General features: G+C 37.3%; 1 protein-coding gene across 8 annotated transcripts in view; it reads left to right on the forward strand.

Moving 5' to 3' along the window:
- Positions 1-14,450, forward strand: part of CDC42BPA (CDC42 binding protein kinase alpha) — a 181,891-nt gene that overhangs the window by 66,881 nt on the left and 100,560 nt on the right. For all 8 annotated transcript variants that reach the window (XM_058020540.1, XM_058020541.1, XM_058020547.1 and 5 more), the window contains 2 exons: positions 1,332-1,427; positions 5,889-6,037. In XM_058020540.1, coding sequence (XP_057876523.1) covers positions 1,332-1,427; positions 5,889-6,037 — 245 coding nt within the window. The remainder of the gene's footprint in view (positions 1-1,331; positions 1,428-5,888; positions 6,038-14,450) is intronic.

The raw sequence follows: 14,450 nt of genomic DNA on the forward strand, positions 1-14,450 counted from the left end.
CATGTTTTCTTGTGCATATCTCAATCTCAAATGATATTCCACTTTTCATTCTTCACTTTCCAAATCTCACAGCCAGCAAAAGCCATGCCAGAAGTCTGCTATTTTCCTATTGGATTTGGAAATCAAACTGAAAAAATAAAAAGCAAAGGTTTGAATTTCCTTTAAACTTAACTGTCTCAGAGATGGAGAGACAGAGCAGGGTTCAAAATGATGAAACATCTTTGTGAAGAGCAGAGTGTGCTGTAATAAAATATGGTCTGTGTTTTTCTCAAACTCTCCATCTGCCTTATGAACAGAGCCTGTACAATGTTATTCTTTCCTTTGCACTATTGTTTACATCTCTTTTTTTCTGAACAAAATTGTGTATTGGCTTTGTTATTTGATACTTTTTGTTTTCTTGTGATATTCACTTCAGAACATACTCCCTTCAAAATATTTGTGAGATTTCTTTGCTATAGTTTCTTTTTGGCTTTTTGTCTGTTTGGTCGTTTTTGTCTGTTATTTTCTGCGAAGTTGTTTCTGCTGAGGTATTTTTTTCACTACTCAGGGCAAGTTGCAGGACCTTCATTGGATTAAATGCCTTGCTGCTTTGCACTAAGTTATTTTCTTCACATTTTGCCATCTTTTTTTTGGAAAAAACATTTGTTGACAGTTCTTGTTCCTCCTCTGTTGCACTTGATATGAAGGCACCTCTTGCCTCCTGTTTGTCTTTCCAGTGTATTGAGGGGAAACCTCTTGGGATGTCTGATCAGCAGCTTATACCTGGCAAGAGCAACATTTGCTCCTCCCTGCTTGTCCTGAGAGAGGGGTGTGGAGAACGTGATTAATGATTATCAAGTGATGACTACACGGAGTTATTGGCAGCTACTTTCACATGGAAAGAACTGTGTGTGAGAACTCAAGTGTAAAACTAGGCTAACACCATGATGAGATAAAACACAAGATTCCAGATTCCAGCTCTCTGACTCCTAGAGCAGTTACAATTATCTAATGCTGTTATTGATTGTTTTTCTTAACATTGCTATCCTGTCATTATTGATACATCAAGATTTTGACATTTAGATGATGGGAAGCAGCAGCTTATTTATCCCTTTGCATCACTTAACAGTACAGAGAAAGTAGAACTGCTTAAATTTGAAGAAGGTGGTCTCTTCTCATATCTGTTTCTTTTTAGATTTTGTCATATTTGGATAGTGTAATAAATAACTTGTTAACTGAGAGGCAGTTTTGATTTTTTCCTCCCAAATATAATGTCAAAGCACAGTCAACTTGCTAAATGTTTTTCTTTATCTGTTTTACCTAAACCCTATATTTATTTTTCTCCCCTTCAGACAGCCTGTTTTCGAGAAGAGAGAGATGTTTTAGTGAATGGAGATAACCAGTGGATCACAACATTACATTATGCATTCCAGGATGAAAACTATTTAGTGAGTGTTGCTTTTATATATTTATATATATATCTGTGTGGAAATGCAGAGTCTTGGTTGTGGTTTGAAACAGAAAAGTAGTTTATTTGTTAATTTTGTGTTGTGGACCATGCAGGCCATGTGAGGATCTGTGATTTTTCCATAAAATTCTGAAGGGTGAAGATTGGTGAGAAACTATGAAAGTTTTGCTATAAATACCTCAGGAAGGCAGGTTTGTTTTCTAAAGCACTTTGCATTTGTTGATAAACTTTGGTCTGTCTGCATAGTCTTTCTTATAATTTGTCATTCAGTTTAATTGGATTTGTAAAATTGAAAGTGCACTTACTAACATAGATTTTCTATTTTAGTTTTTCATGATTAACCATGTTGATTACAGTTTTACAGAGAGCAATTGGGAGTAGTCCTGTTTTGAAACAACTTACTATTTTGAGACTTAAACTCACTAAGCTGTCACAAAACAATAAAGCAGGAAGAATGCCTCTAAATTCTCATAAATAAGAGTTGGAAGGTGTAGCTTATTAAATTAAAATGTCTCTTTGATGTTATTTAATTTTTGAGTATTTTGAATGACTTGCAAAAAGAAACTAATATGTGAAAAAGTGGCCAATTTTCTATAAAATCTTTCCCACTTAAACTGTATCACAATCAAAACATTTTTTTGGTAGAATTTATACCTGAAAAAGTAAACAACTTTGCATTGATGGCCTTTGATTATTTGGGTTTTATTGCCCTGTACTTTGGATTCTCTATCATTAGCAATTCTAATATTTTTTTTTAAATGTATTGTACAGCCACAGTAGTTTTTTCCTTCCAGTCTGTCCAATACAAAAAGTGCTATACAGGCTACTCTTGCAGACCTGTAGTGATTTTTGCCATTATATTGCACTTTCTTCTGTCAATTCAGATGCTTGGGGATCCAGGATTTTGGTAGGTTTTTATAGAAATGGGGCTCTGCATTTGTAAGTCTAACTGTTGGTGTAAATACCTCCCAGCCAGCTTCCTGCTTTGTAATGTGGACATTAAAAATAATCTCATGTATTGTGTAATTCTGATCTTATCACTAAGAGCATTTCAAGAAAAATATATATTTCAGAACAGCCTGCTAGAATTTGTTTTATTCCTGCCAGTTTCCTTATTTTCACTAAGAACAGAGCAGGTTCTGTTCTGCATCTTTGATAGTCTGCTGGGCAAAATATCAGTGATGCTGAGAGTTTGTACTAGTTCTCCATCACTAGTTCTCCATATGCTTTTTATTGAAACTGTGTGTAACACAAGTGGCCTTTAAAAAAAAATCTGTGTAGATTGAGCAGTAGATGTGGTTGTGCAGTGGCTGTTGCTTGCCTTGAGATGGACCTCAGCAAACTGGAGAGAGAGAAATCTCATGGATTTCAGCAAAGGGGAAGGCAATGCCCTGCATCTAGGGTGTACAATAAGAGAAACCAAGCACATGCTGGGGCCCAGATGAGTGGAAAGCAGATTTACTTGAGGGGCTGGTGGATAACAAGCTTAGCCATGAGGCAGCAATGCACTCTCACAGTAAAACAGGCCAGGAGTATTCTGGGCTCAAGGAAAAGTGTTGCCAGCTGGTCAGGGGAGGTCCTTCCTCTCCTCTCAGCCCTGCACCTGAAGTGCTGTGTCCAGGTCTCACCTTCCCAGGGCGAAAGAGAGATGGAACCACTGGAGCAAGGCTGTTGTGAGGCCAGAAGGATGATTGAGACATTGGGGCATCCTTCCTGGGAGGAGAGCTGGGATTCTTCACCCCAAATAAATGTAGGATGGAGAGAGGGGTTATCATCAATGTGTGTCAACACCCCATGGAGGGAATTGAGACAAGGAGCTGGATTCCTCTCAGTGGTGCCTGGTGGGAGGACAGGAGCCAGTGGATACAACCTGAAATCCATGGAAGTTGATCAGAACACAAGAAATCCCTTCTTTATTGGGAGATGCTCAAACCCCAGCTGGAGACAGTCACCATCAGCCTTTTCTAGCTGACCCTCCTTGAGCAGATGAGGTCTGAAGAGGTCCCTTCCATTCCAAATGAATCTGTGGTTTGGGATTAAATGCCTGTGTTAAGCTTCCACCAGCTACTAGAATTTAGAGTTCTTAAATCTATGCTTTTTCTTTCTCTTGGAAAGATGGTGCTGTGGTATAGTATTTTGAGAAGTATTTGAGACTTGGATACATCTGGATGATTGTGTACATTTAGAAGGTATTTTTAAAGCTTTAAAAAACCCCTATTTTTTATAAGAACCTGCATATTTGACATTGGATATTTGACGGAATTTTTTAATGTAAAATTTCAGTTTTAGATTTATCTGTAATTCCTACACATGTATTTAACTTCATTTGCACAACTTAACCCTGAGTTACAGTTTACGTGTTGGCTTATTCAAGGAGTTGAAAGTTTCTGTGTTGTTAGGCTACTATGTTGCTCTTGCAAATTTAGAGGAGGTGCAGAATCCTGTGTTTTAAGAGCCAAAATTCCATTATTTTGCTGTATCCAGTGTCTGAGTTGCAGAGGTTTTCAAAGTGCTGAAGAATGAGTGCAGAGATCCCACATCAGTTAAGAGAATCTGAAGAGTTTTTTTTTTCAACATACATTCAAAGCAATAAATTCAGCTCTGGGGGATGTCTGTGCAGTGCATCACTTAGTAATCAGTATCTGGAGTTCCAAAGGCTTAATGCGTTTTCTGAAACTGTAAAACACAAGAAATTTATACAATCAGTCTTGTTCCTGAAGGAGTGCAGGAGCACCACTGAATAGAAGATACTTACCTTCTGTAAGGATTGTGAGCATAATTTAAGAAGTTCATTATTCCTGTCACAAAGCCGCAGATGAAAATTTGACTATCAACACATTTAAAATCTTGTGGAAATGCCTTTTGTGCTTTCTTGTGCACTTGGAATCAATGAGGATGCCCCTGTTATTGTGTATCAAGCTGTTAAAATCTTTGTTCATCACCTTTATTGTTACGGAAAATATGAGGGGAAAGAAACAGGTGTAAGATTTCTGCCTGCCCCTCAACTTCCCTAGAGGTGGCATAATTTTGCAGATTTTTTTATTCATATTTTAGTGTCTTTTTCTGAAAATGGAAAAGGCAAACATGTAAGGGAAACTAATATAAATAGTCCCTTTAGGCTGTATTTTCAGAATTTTAAAGAAACAAATTCGGGTATTCATTATTACATTTTCAATATTTTTTATTATTTATGGTCTTCTTAAGAGTCTCTGCTTCAAATGCAGATAGGCTGCCTTCCTGGAAGCAGGCTGGAGCTCTAACTAAAGACTTTCAGGGAGTCTAGTGGAAATTCATTCTCAGGGGTGTGATTTGAGTCTTGGAGCTGTCCTGTGAAGGGCCAAGAGCTGAACTCTGGTGATCCTTGTGGGTCCCTTCCAGCTCAGGATATTCTGTGATTCTAACTAACCTGTCCACAGTCAGGTTTGAAAGTAATGTTTTAGCAGTATGTGTTAAATTAGAATGTTAAAAATTAGTTTTTTAGCTATAATTAATTTGGTTTTTTTCTTTCCCCCATTTAGCCTTTCAGGCACTGTTTCATAATTAAAAACAAACTAAACTAAGCTAAAATATATTAATCCTGAATTTCACACCTAAGTTTCACTTTTTCCAGTAATTTTAATTATGTTGCTAAAAGAAGTGGCATTTTATTCTGTAAATACAGTAAAATGCAGAAAGGCTCTGATTTCTTTAAAGTCTTTGCATCCACTTTTATGGCTGGCAAGTTTTATGTTTCATTAATATATGAGAAATCAATATTTTTCTCCATCCTTTCAATTAGAGAAGGTGACATGTTGTATTTCATGTTGCCAGGTCCTGTATCATGTGTAATGTCAACTGTTTCTGGAATTATGCTGTGGGTCACTGGAAGTCTCTCAGACTTTGCCTTAATCTAAATAGTCTTTAGATTAGAAATACCCCTCTAAATAATCTGAAAATTTTGCTCTCCAAAGTAATTTGTTTAATGGGAAAAGAAGGTGGTAGGAAGAAAGGGAAGGGAAAGCCTTGGAAATTTGGGCAACATAAATGAGATTACAAATTTACACACTTGTTTCATTTTTATAGGTCTGTACTTAAAAAACCTTTACTCCTTTAGCTTTCTAACAAAGGGCATTGTTTTCATAAGGGAGTCCAGAGGATCTAAATATTTCATGTTTGGTGATGGGACTGTGGATGAAGTTGATACTATTTTGTCATGAGGCTTACTATATTTGGGGAGTATCAATATGAAAATTGTTCAAGTAGGCTAAATGCTAAACTGCAGCTGAACTGGCTGCTGTTTTCAGAGCACTAAGAATCTTGGTTAGTTTTTTTTTAATGTCCATAATAATTTTTGCAGTGAATTAGTTTTTATGCTTAAATGAATATTTAGTCTTTTATTCACTCAATAAATTGTGATTTTTTTTTTCCCTCATTCTGTTCTTTTACTGTTCCCACTCCATAGTACCTGGTTATGGATTACTATGTTGGAGGAGACCTGCTTACATTGCTCAGCAAGTTTGAGGACAGACTCCCTGAAGATATGGCTCGTTTTTATTTGGCTGAAATGGTGATAGCCATTGATTCAGTTCACCAGTTGCATTATGTTCACAGGTAAGTAATTGGAGCTCAGAATTCCTGTTGGAGTTATGGAGAGTTACTTGATGGAGTGAAACCAGTTCCAGTTAGAAGGTTTTAAGTGGGTAACAAGTGTTTGCTGTGTTAGAACCAATCTCTCTGTGTGTTGTGGTTATTGGAGCTGTTAATAAACTTGTACATCTGGTCAGAGACCTGAATGAGCCTCCACATGCATCTCATGAACCTTGCACACTGGAGTGCTTGAGAGTTAATGATCCATAATTTATAAAAGCAAAACTGGAAACCTCTTTGTGATGTCAGATCAACTTTGAATAGGTTTTTTGAAAGGTCAGATTCTGTTTCTGTATTAATCTATTTGATTTATACTGAGGCTGAAAATACACCACTGTCTGCTTTTTGAAATTTTTTTCAGCCTTTTCTTTTGGACTTAAGGGTGTTGTCTTTAAAATCAAGTGAGGACAGCTAAATTAATGGAAGTATTTAAATTGTGGTACTTACCTTTACCTTGTTGTATATGTTTTATATATATATGTGTGTGTGTATATATACGTATTTTAAAAAAAACATATATAAATACTTGTTTCACAGGAAAATACTAAGTCATTTGTGTCTAGCTCTTTTGGAGACTATGATTGATTCTTCCACAAAACTATCCTTATCTTTTCTGTGATCATTCTCTGCTGAGCTCAGTGGTAGTTCTTGTGTGCAGAGGAAAAGGTTATCTTACAAGAGGCAGAATCTTCAAATGCACTCAGCAGATGTACTTGACTCCTGACAGAAGTCAGGAGGAAAACTCCCAGGTCTTTAGGCTGAATCATTAGGTTGGCAGAATGAGCTCGTTTGGTACATCCATCTATGGCCCTTAATTAGAGCCTGTACTAACCATGCCTTCTTTTACTGTTTCCATTTGGCTGCTTCACTGCAAAAAAGGTGTGTGGGAGGAAAGTGAAGGTGGTTTTAGGCTGTTCTTTTTGTCCAAAAGGTGTATTGTGGTTGGTTTTGGTGTGTTACTGGGCTGTTTTTTATTTCCTTTGGAATTCTGGCTTCTCATGAGGGAGCTGTGGGTGGGGTGGAGCTAAACTGCAAATCTCTCTTCTGGATTAGTTTGAAGTCTGCTAGTTTTGCTGAAGAACTGTGTCTACCTGCTGAAGACAGCTTTGTGTGATAATGTCTCATGGAAAAACCTGGAGTACTTTCCTTGAGTACTGAAGATTTCAACTGTGTGTTTTCTCCCTTTATTTTGTTTTGTTTTTTGCCTAGGTTTTTGCATTCAATTTAATGTGTTTGTGGGTAAATTGGTGATACACTATGTACTCTTGCAAGGTCTTTTACGCAGTAAATCTGCATATGGAATAGTAACTCTTTGCAGAAGACCAGATTCCTCCTACCTTTTTGTCCAAACAGATCAAAGTCTTTGTAATTGAGTACTGTTAGTTTGTAATGTGCAACAGATGTGATGTTTCCATCCTCAGACAGTAGAGGAAATGCTGAAGTAGGTGCTGGTGTAAAATTTGGGATGAAAATAGCAGCGTTGCAGTTGAAAACAATGTGCTAATTATTATGCTTGCATACTTACTCATATGAATTTATAACAAAAAAAAAGGGGGGGAGCCTCTATGAATTCTTGGTCCTTTGTTTGATTTGTGGTGTTGCCAGTGAGCTTCACATTCATAAAGTTCTAAATGCCACTTTGGCATTTTATCATTAGTACTGCTGTAATACAATGCCTGTTTATAAAGGCATGTTTGGCAAGATTAAAAATGTAAAGAGCACTTGAGTATATGTTAAATGATCAGCCTTTGAAATGAGACCTGTTTCACTGTTAGTTTTGTTAAGATATTTTCAACTGGTAAAGCAAAAGAAAGGAAAAGAAAACACATCATCTGAATGCCACTAATGCTCTTTTCCTGAAGGCTTAACCATGGTGGCCACATCCTTTTTTGGGAGTGCCTTGAACACAGCAAAGGATGTAGGAGAAGAAGGAGGAAATAGTGCTAAAAGCTGGATTAATGTAGCAGCTGCAGTGGTGGTTTTTCAGATGAATAGCCAGTGTGCATCAGGGTTTGATCTGGGTTGTTGCTACTGAACTAGAAACTGTGCTTTAGGCGTGTTTTGGTCAAGGTTCTGCTCACACAGTAAGATAGCAGATTGCTTTGTTTTGTTTCCTTTTAGTGCCCCAGTTCTTTCAGGATAGATTTTCACATTAACCATTCACAGTGGTATACTCCAATGATAATTTTCTGGTCTTCTGTGGATATTTTTGTACTTTATAAAAATGAAATTTCTGTTTTTCTTTGAAGTATATCACTCCTCTTGTGCCTTTCTATCATCAATCTCTTTTTAGTTGTCAATTAGTTTTGTTTGGGAGTGATGCTGATTGCAGTGGCTGTTTGTGTGCCAGCCACTCTGATGTCTGAAAGTGCAAGACACTTTCCTTTCCTAAAGTACATTGGCCAAGATTCTGAAATGTCAAGTACAAACAACCTCAGGATTACTTAAATTACTTTATTTCAGGTTTTCAGTTCCAAATTTGAATGCTCTTTCTGCACTAGCATTGTGGGACTGTAGGATGAATTTATAGTGAGGAGATCAAAATCTAGGTGTTAATAAAATTGTGCAGATAAATTACATGGTGTTTTTGAAGCTATCACCTGATACCTAATGAAATTAAGAAAAAGAAAAGTTGCTAGCTAAAAATAACATCAATACTACCATTTTAGGGTATTCTTAATGTTTTCTCAGGTTGTATCCTCTTTTTAGTTTCAACGAATATGTGATCCAATATTTTTGAGATAATTTCAATCAGAACAGAAATCTTGGATAATTTTTCATTTCTGACTAACTAATTTCTGTGAACAAATCTTGTGGCATTTTACCTGGTAGCTAAATGATGGCTCTGAATGTAAACAAAATATGCAGCTGTTCAAAATGAGAAAGAAAGTGCATATTTGTATCCCTCACAAATGCACAACTTTGTTGGGAAGCTTATACCTAACCCTGATATCTTCAACTACAATTTGTACCAATGAAGTGATCCTTGCTTTTAGGCCAAGGTTAAATATTGTCTTGTGTCAGTTTTCTGCAAAACTTTTATTTTTACGTATTTTTAACACCTTTCTTTTGTTTTTCTTTCCCCTGCCCCCTCTGGAAAAAGTCTCTACATGCATTAATGTTAATTTTCGTTTCAAGGTTGTGTTGTTACTTAATTCTTCATGGCATATGTTAAAAGCTTATATTTGCATGCATTATCAGCTATCCAGGTGTGGACTGCAATAAAACTCTTCTCACCTTAAGCTAATTAGCTACACTTTTCTTTGTGCAAGTTGTGCTACCTCAAACACACAAAAATTATTTTTCTTACAACACCTTTATGATTTCATTGGTGAACCAGGTTTTCTCTCAGTTTTATCTAAAGTAGAAATTCTTAGGTTTTGCCTAAATTCTTTGGAGTAAAAAAAGATTGGAGAAGGCCTGGCTGCCATGGGAGGAAATTTTTCCTGAGAATTGCAGAGGATGCCCTCTGGAGAGGGGCTCACACTCAGTGTGCCACTGGTGGCTTTGCACAGCCCTGTACTGTCTGTGCTGCTGTCTTCAGAGGCAGCCTCTTCATAAGGGTGCATCTAAGTCTATCTCTGTCCTAAATTTAATTTGGGACATTACAGCTTCTTGAATATTACAGAATTGTAAGTGTTTATGTGCTTAAATAATTTCCATCTTGACTTTCTTTCCTCCACTTGTTTATTCTGTGCAGGGCTGCACAGTGATTCAGGGCAGAGACAATTTGAAGCTAGGGAGTGTTCAACATTTAGGCTTATGATCCTCCAGACCACTGCAAAAATACTCATTTAAAATAGTTTTCATATATTGGCACACACCCACATTAAACAGTTGTCTTTTTCTATTGAATGGTAAAACAATCCTTAGTGACCTTCTTACTAAGAAAATATTTTGGGAAGATTATTCAACACCTGTGTTAATGGCTATTTTTGTTGGTTAACTTTATGGGAGGATAGTTAAGACTACAGGGCAAACTCTTTTAAGTTACATACATGTCAGGTGTTGTCTTTTGCATGTGAAAAGATAGGCATGCAAAGCATAAACACACCCACTTCCAGAAAGTATGTGTAATTACACTTAGCTCCATCAGGGTGCTTCTGCATTTCTGGTTGCTGCTGTCTTTTACTTGGAAGGATTTTAGCATTCTGAACCGCCAGATACCTTTTCTTATTCTTCTCTTTCGATTTTCTCTATCAGCTTCTAAAATTTCAGCTGAGCTTCACTGGAACATTTGAGTTCTTAAAATGTAGAGCAGCAGAATTCTCTGAGGGAGTGACATCCTTTCTGAGAAATACTGAATATAAGGGAATAAATCCATTAGAGACATAAAACAACTGTCTATTCCCTATCAAGCCAGACTTTTTGCTTTTAAGAAGGTACTATTTGTCCTCAGTAGAAATCATCTTAGGGACATCCCTGAAATATTTACTGTCGGCAGGCAGCTGAAATCTGGTATCCTTTGTAGGATGCATTTCACTTTCAACTATAAGTTTCAGTGCCAGTGTATCCATTTTTGACTTGCTGAATAAGTGGTTTTCTGTCTTCTGGGTGTAGCCCATCTTTACTGATCATTAATTTGCTTAAGTGGAAAATTGAGGGGTGGAAGGCCCATCTTGGGAGTCAGCTGCATTGCGTGGTGTGTCTGAGTTGAGTTGGCACAAGGATGAGCCAAGAGCTCTGGCCTTTGGTAAAGTGAGCCCTCATTGTGGGTTTGAAAGAAAGCAACGTCATATTTTAAGTGTTTACCAAACTTTGCAACAGACATAATGTGGAATACTTGCATGAAGATGTCCTTACAAAGTGCTGAGAGTGAAGGAAACAGGGCTAGAAAAATAAGGAAAAAATAACATCAGATTATTTGGATAGTTACTGAAAATGTATTGCTTTGAAATGTGGCATGGTTTCGTTTTACATAGAAAACTGCAGGACAGAAAGTTATTTCAGTGAGTGTTTGGTAAGCCAGTGCTTCCTTAGGAGGTATTCTGTGACAAAGGTAGGAGAGCTCTGTGAGCTGTTCCTGCTCCATTTTTCCATTGAGGAGGTGCTGGGATACAAAGGTTCTCTGTGCCTTCATTCTGCCCTGTGACCTCAGATGGTCCAAACGCTGGCAGCTGCTCTAAAGTGTGCCCTCAGGGTGGCACCTGACCTGCACTGAGGGCTGGATGAGTTAATGCTGTTTGACTGCAGTGCATTGGTAGGATTTCCAAAGGAGCCTGCCATGACCTAGAAGCATTTTTGATATAAAAGGCCCACAGATGCTTGGAGTGCCAAGAGCCAGTGCATCACACTGGTTGTACATCAATAAGAAGGCAAATGGTTTCTTGGAGTGTCTCATGGGAGTGCTGATTTGAGTGAAAGCTGTGCAGTGGGTGACTGAGTTGGTATAGACCTATATGTATATTCTGTGTTATTCAGGCAGAAGGAGTTAAAAACCCCTAAATCCAGGCCCTGAAGCAATAGTAGGCTTGAGTAGTCCTTTCAGCAGAGGTGCCTTTACAAATCTGTCTTTGGACCTTTTTTCTCCCATTGTTCCTCTCTCCCCAAGCTCCAGGCATTTCTTCTTCCCTGCTGAAACAAAGGCTTGTGGCACTGTGCAGGAGGGTACTAAACAGGGACACTAGGCCAAGTTAGAAGTGGCTTTTCATTTTAACTAACCTGGGTAAATTTTTCAATCTTACAGAGAATAGTAGGAAGTCGCCTTAAGCTACCTTTCCAATAAAAACATTGTTCATTACATTGTGCCTGTTTCACACCCCTTGAGTGGTACTTGGGATAGCTGGAGATGGGATTTTAAAGAAAAGGGAGCATGAGAAACAGTTGTAGTATAAAATAAATGTACATTTATGTATCATACATAAATATATGATATCCTCAGCTTACAGTAAAACCTTCCCCTTTAATGGTTGACCTCCTAACAGAGGAGGTTGTTGATTATTGTCAGCTGAGAAAGGCTGGCAGCACAAGGACTGCACCCCTCACTTCCTTCTGAGTCCCTACCTGCCCTTTAGCTGGCAGTTCTGTACTGGAAAGGAAACTCAGGAAAAGGAGTGTGTAGATGAAGAGTTTCTACTTATTCATGTCAATTTGTGCACCTTGTGGGTGTGATTGCTTGAAAGGCAGGTGGATGTGAGCCCACTGCCAGATGGTGTGTAATCCCCCTTAGGTAGGAAATGGTTGTGGTTGTCATAAAGCAGAAGTGTTTAAACCCTCCTAAAAGTGAAAATGAATGAGAGAGACAAGAAATAGAGTTTGATTGGAAAGGGTCCTTTTTAACTCTTAAAGGGAAAATTATTAATGCCTGAAGTTTTCTATAGAAAAACCTGTGGTCTTCCCTTCCAAGTAATAATGTTTAAAGCAACACTCAGAGGATGCTAAATGTGATGGAACTTTCCAAGAGCTCCTGCTGCCTCTGGCATGAAGATTGATTTGACTTCTTTGGTGTTTGCAGAAGAAACATCCACATTAGAACAGTCATAGCTCTGATATGAGATCTGTCTCAATGTTTAATGAAGTCAGAAGTGCTCACAGAATTTAATACCTTCTTTTGAGAACAAAACATTCCCATTTGAAAGTTGTTTTTATGTGAGTTAAGCTATAATTTTGCCCTCATTCTCTTCTGATTATTTCAGACCTGGAAATACTTTTTCCTACTACTTTCTGTGATGTCCAAAATCAATATCAGGAAAGTAGGACAAAAACATTTTCTTTATTTCTGGATTTTTTTGTCTCAATGACTGTGCTTCTGAGGGTGTAATTAGCTGTTTATTTGGTGAACAAGATAGAGGTGGTAATTAACTTTCAGTTATTTTGTTCTTCTTTATTAAGTGCAGAATGATGCAGGCAGAAATGAAGTAGTTGTCTGATAGTCTTCATTATTCTCAAGTTTTTTGTTGTATGGAAAGGAAACTATCTGTCTCATGTTTTGTCTTCTGCAGACCTTCCATTTCATTATCTCTCTGTGAACACAGTATTTATTTCATAACTACCTCGTTTCATAGGTTCTTCAATTTTTTATTAATACCTTGTGTGTTCCTCAAGTTCCTTCTTGAAATGCTTTTATTTTATGTGCCCTTTGCTTCCTTTTTAGTATTTGAAATACAATTGAGTTTATATTATTTGATTACATAAGATTAGAAGCTGCACTGAACAAATTCATTATCATTAGCCGACTTTGAATGTCATGTAGATTTGTCACTGCATAAATAAGCAATAGTAACTTGGCTTTAGAATCAGATATTCCTGCAGTGTTCATATAAAACTGTAACACTGAGATGCTTGAATGTATTATGAAAAGAGTTTTAAAACCTGGTTTCTTGCTAGAGCATTCTTCCCAGTGAATATTTGGTAAATTTGGAGTGAAAATATTTTAAGTAGGTGAACTTTCAGATCTGACAAGTAGAAATTTGATGTTTGAATTTCTGAACTGAATGACTGTTGCCTCAGCCACTAAATGTAGTACTTCCCTTTTTTTCACAGTAAGTTAAGATAACCTTGCAAGATATCTTATTATAATAAGATGTCAGGGTAAGAATCTGATTCCTGGAAGGACCATTAAGGAAATATTAGTCCAAATAACCTTGTCTGTATTGAAGCTGTTTTTCAGTAAACATTTCCAGAAGAACTGTTGTTGCATTGACAGAGGAGCCTAGCTTGTGTTCCTTTTTAACAACAGCAAAATACTGCTGGCTTTTAACTTCTTAAATGAGAAAAAAAAAATAGGTCACTTAACATCCTGCAAATTAGAATACTGCTTACCAAGCAGATGCTTGCATGAGGTCAGGCTTGGTTCAGTTGTGGAAGGTTCCATGGTTGGGGTCAGGGCAGCAGGACCTTGTGGAACTTTATCTGAAAAGTTGCATTAAAATCTTTATTGACTCAGGTGCTGTGATGTTTGTGCTGTTCAGTTTTTCTTTATTAGCTATTGGGGGGCAGCCTTTAGCATTTCCTCCTGCAGCAGGAAGCTGTGATATTGCTGCCACTGTAACTCAGGAATTCTTAATCAGATACAGTGTGTGAAGTGCTGGAAAAGGGCATTAGAAAGGTACCAAGAGAAAATAGTGGCTTAGAGAAGAAAGGAAGAAAAGGGAGGAGGGGCTAAAATCAGATCTGATACAATAGTAGCAAAGTTATGTCTTCTTCTTATAGGACATTGAACTAGCACAATGAGGAATTTACTTTTATGTAAGCGCAGCTTCTTTGGAGTTCTGCTTAAGTTTAAGAGCTGAAAATTCAGGCCTTAAGTTCCTTTCCAAGATACTTTTTAAAAGTTATATTTGCTTTTTCTATTAAGCAAGCATTGTGCCTTGTGCTTTATGTCAAAAGGAAATTATTTTTTACATATGCAGTTTGAATACAAAGGCTTTTCCAATAA

Source organism: Melospiza georgiana, chromosome 3, assembly GCF_028018845.1.
Source record: "Melospiza georgiana isolate bMelGeo1 chromosome 3, bMelGeo1.pri, whole genome shotgun sequence".
Taxonomy (NCBI): domain Eukaryota; kingdom Metazoa; phylum Chordata; class Aves; order Passeriformes; family Passerellidae; genus Melospiza; species Melospiza georgiana.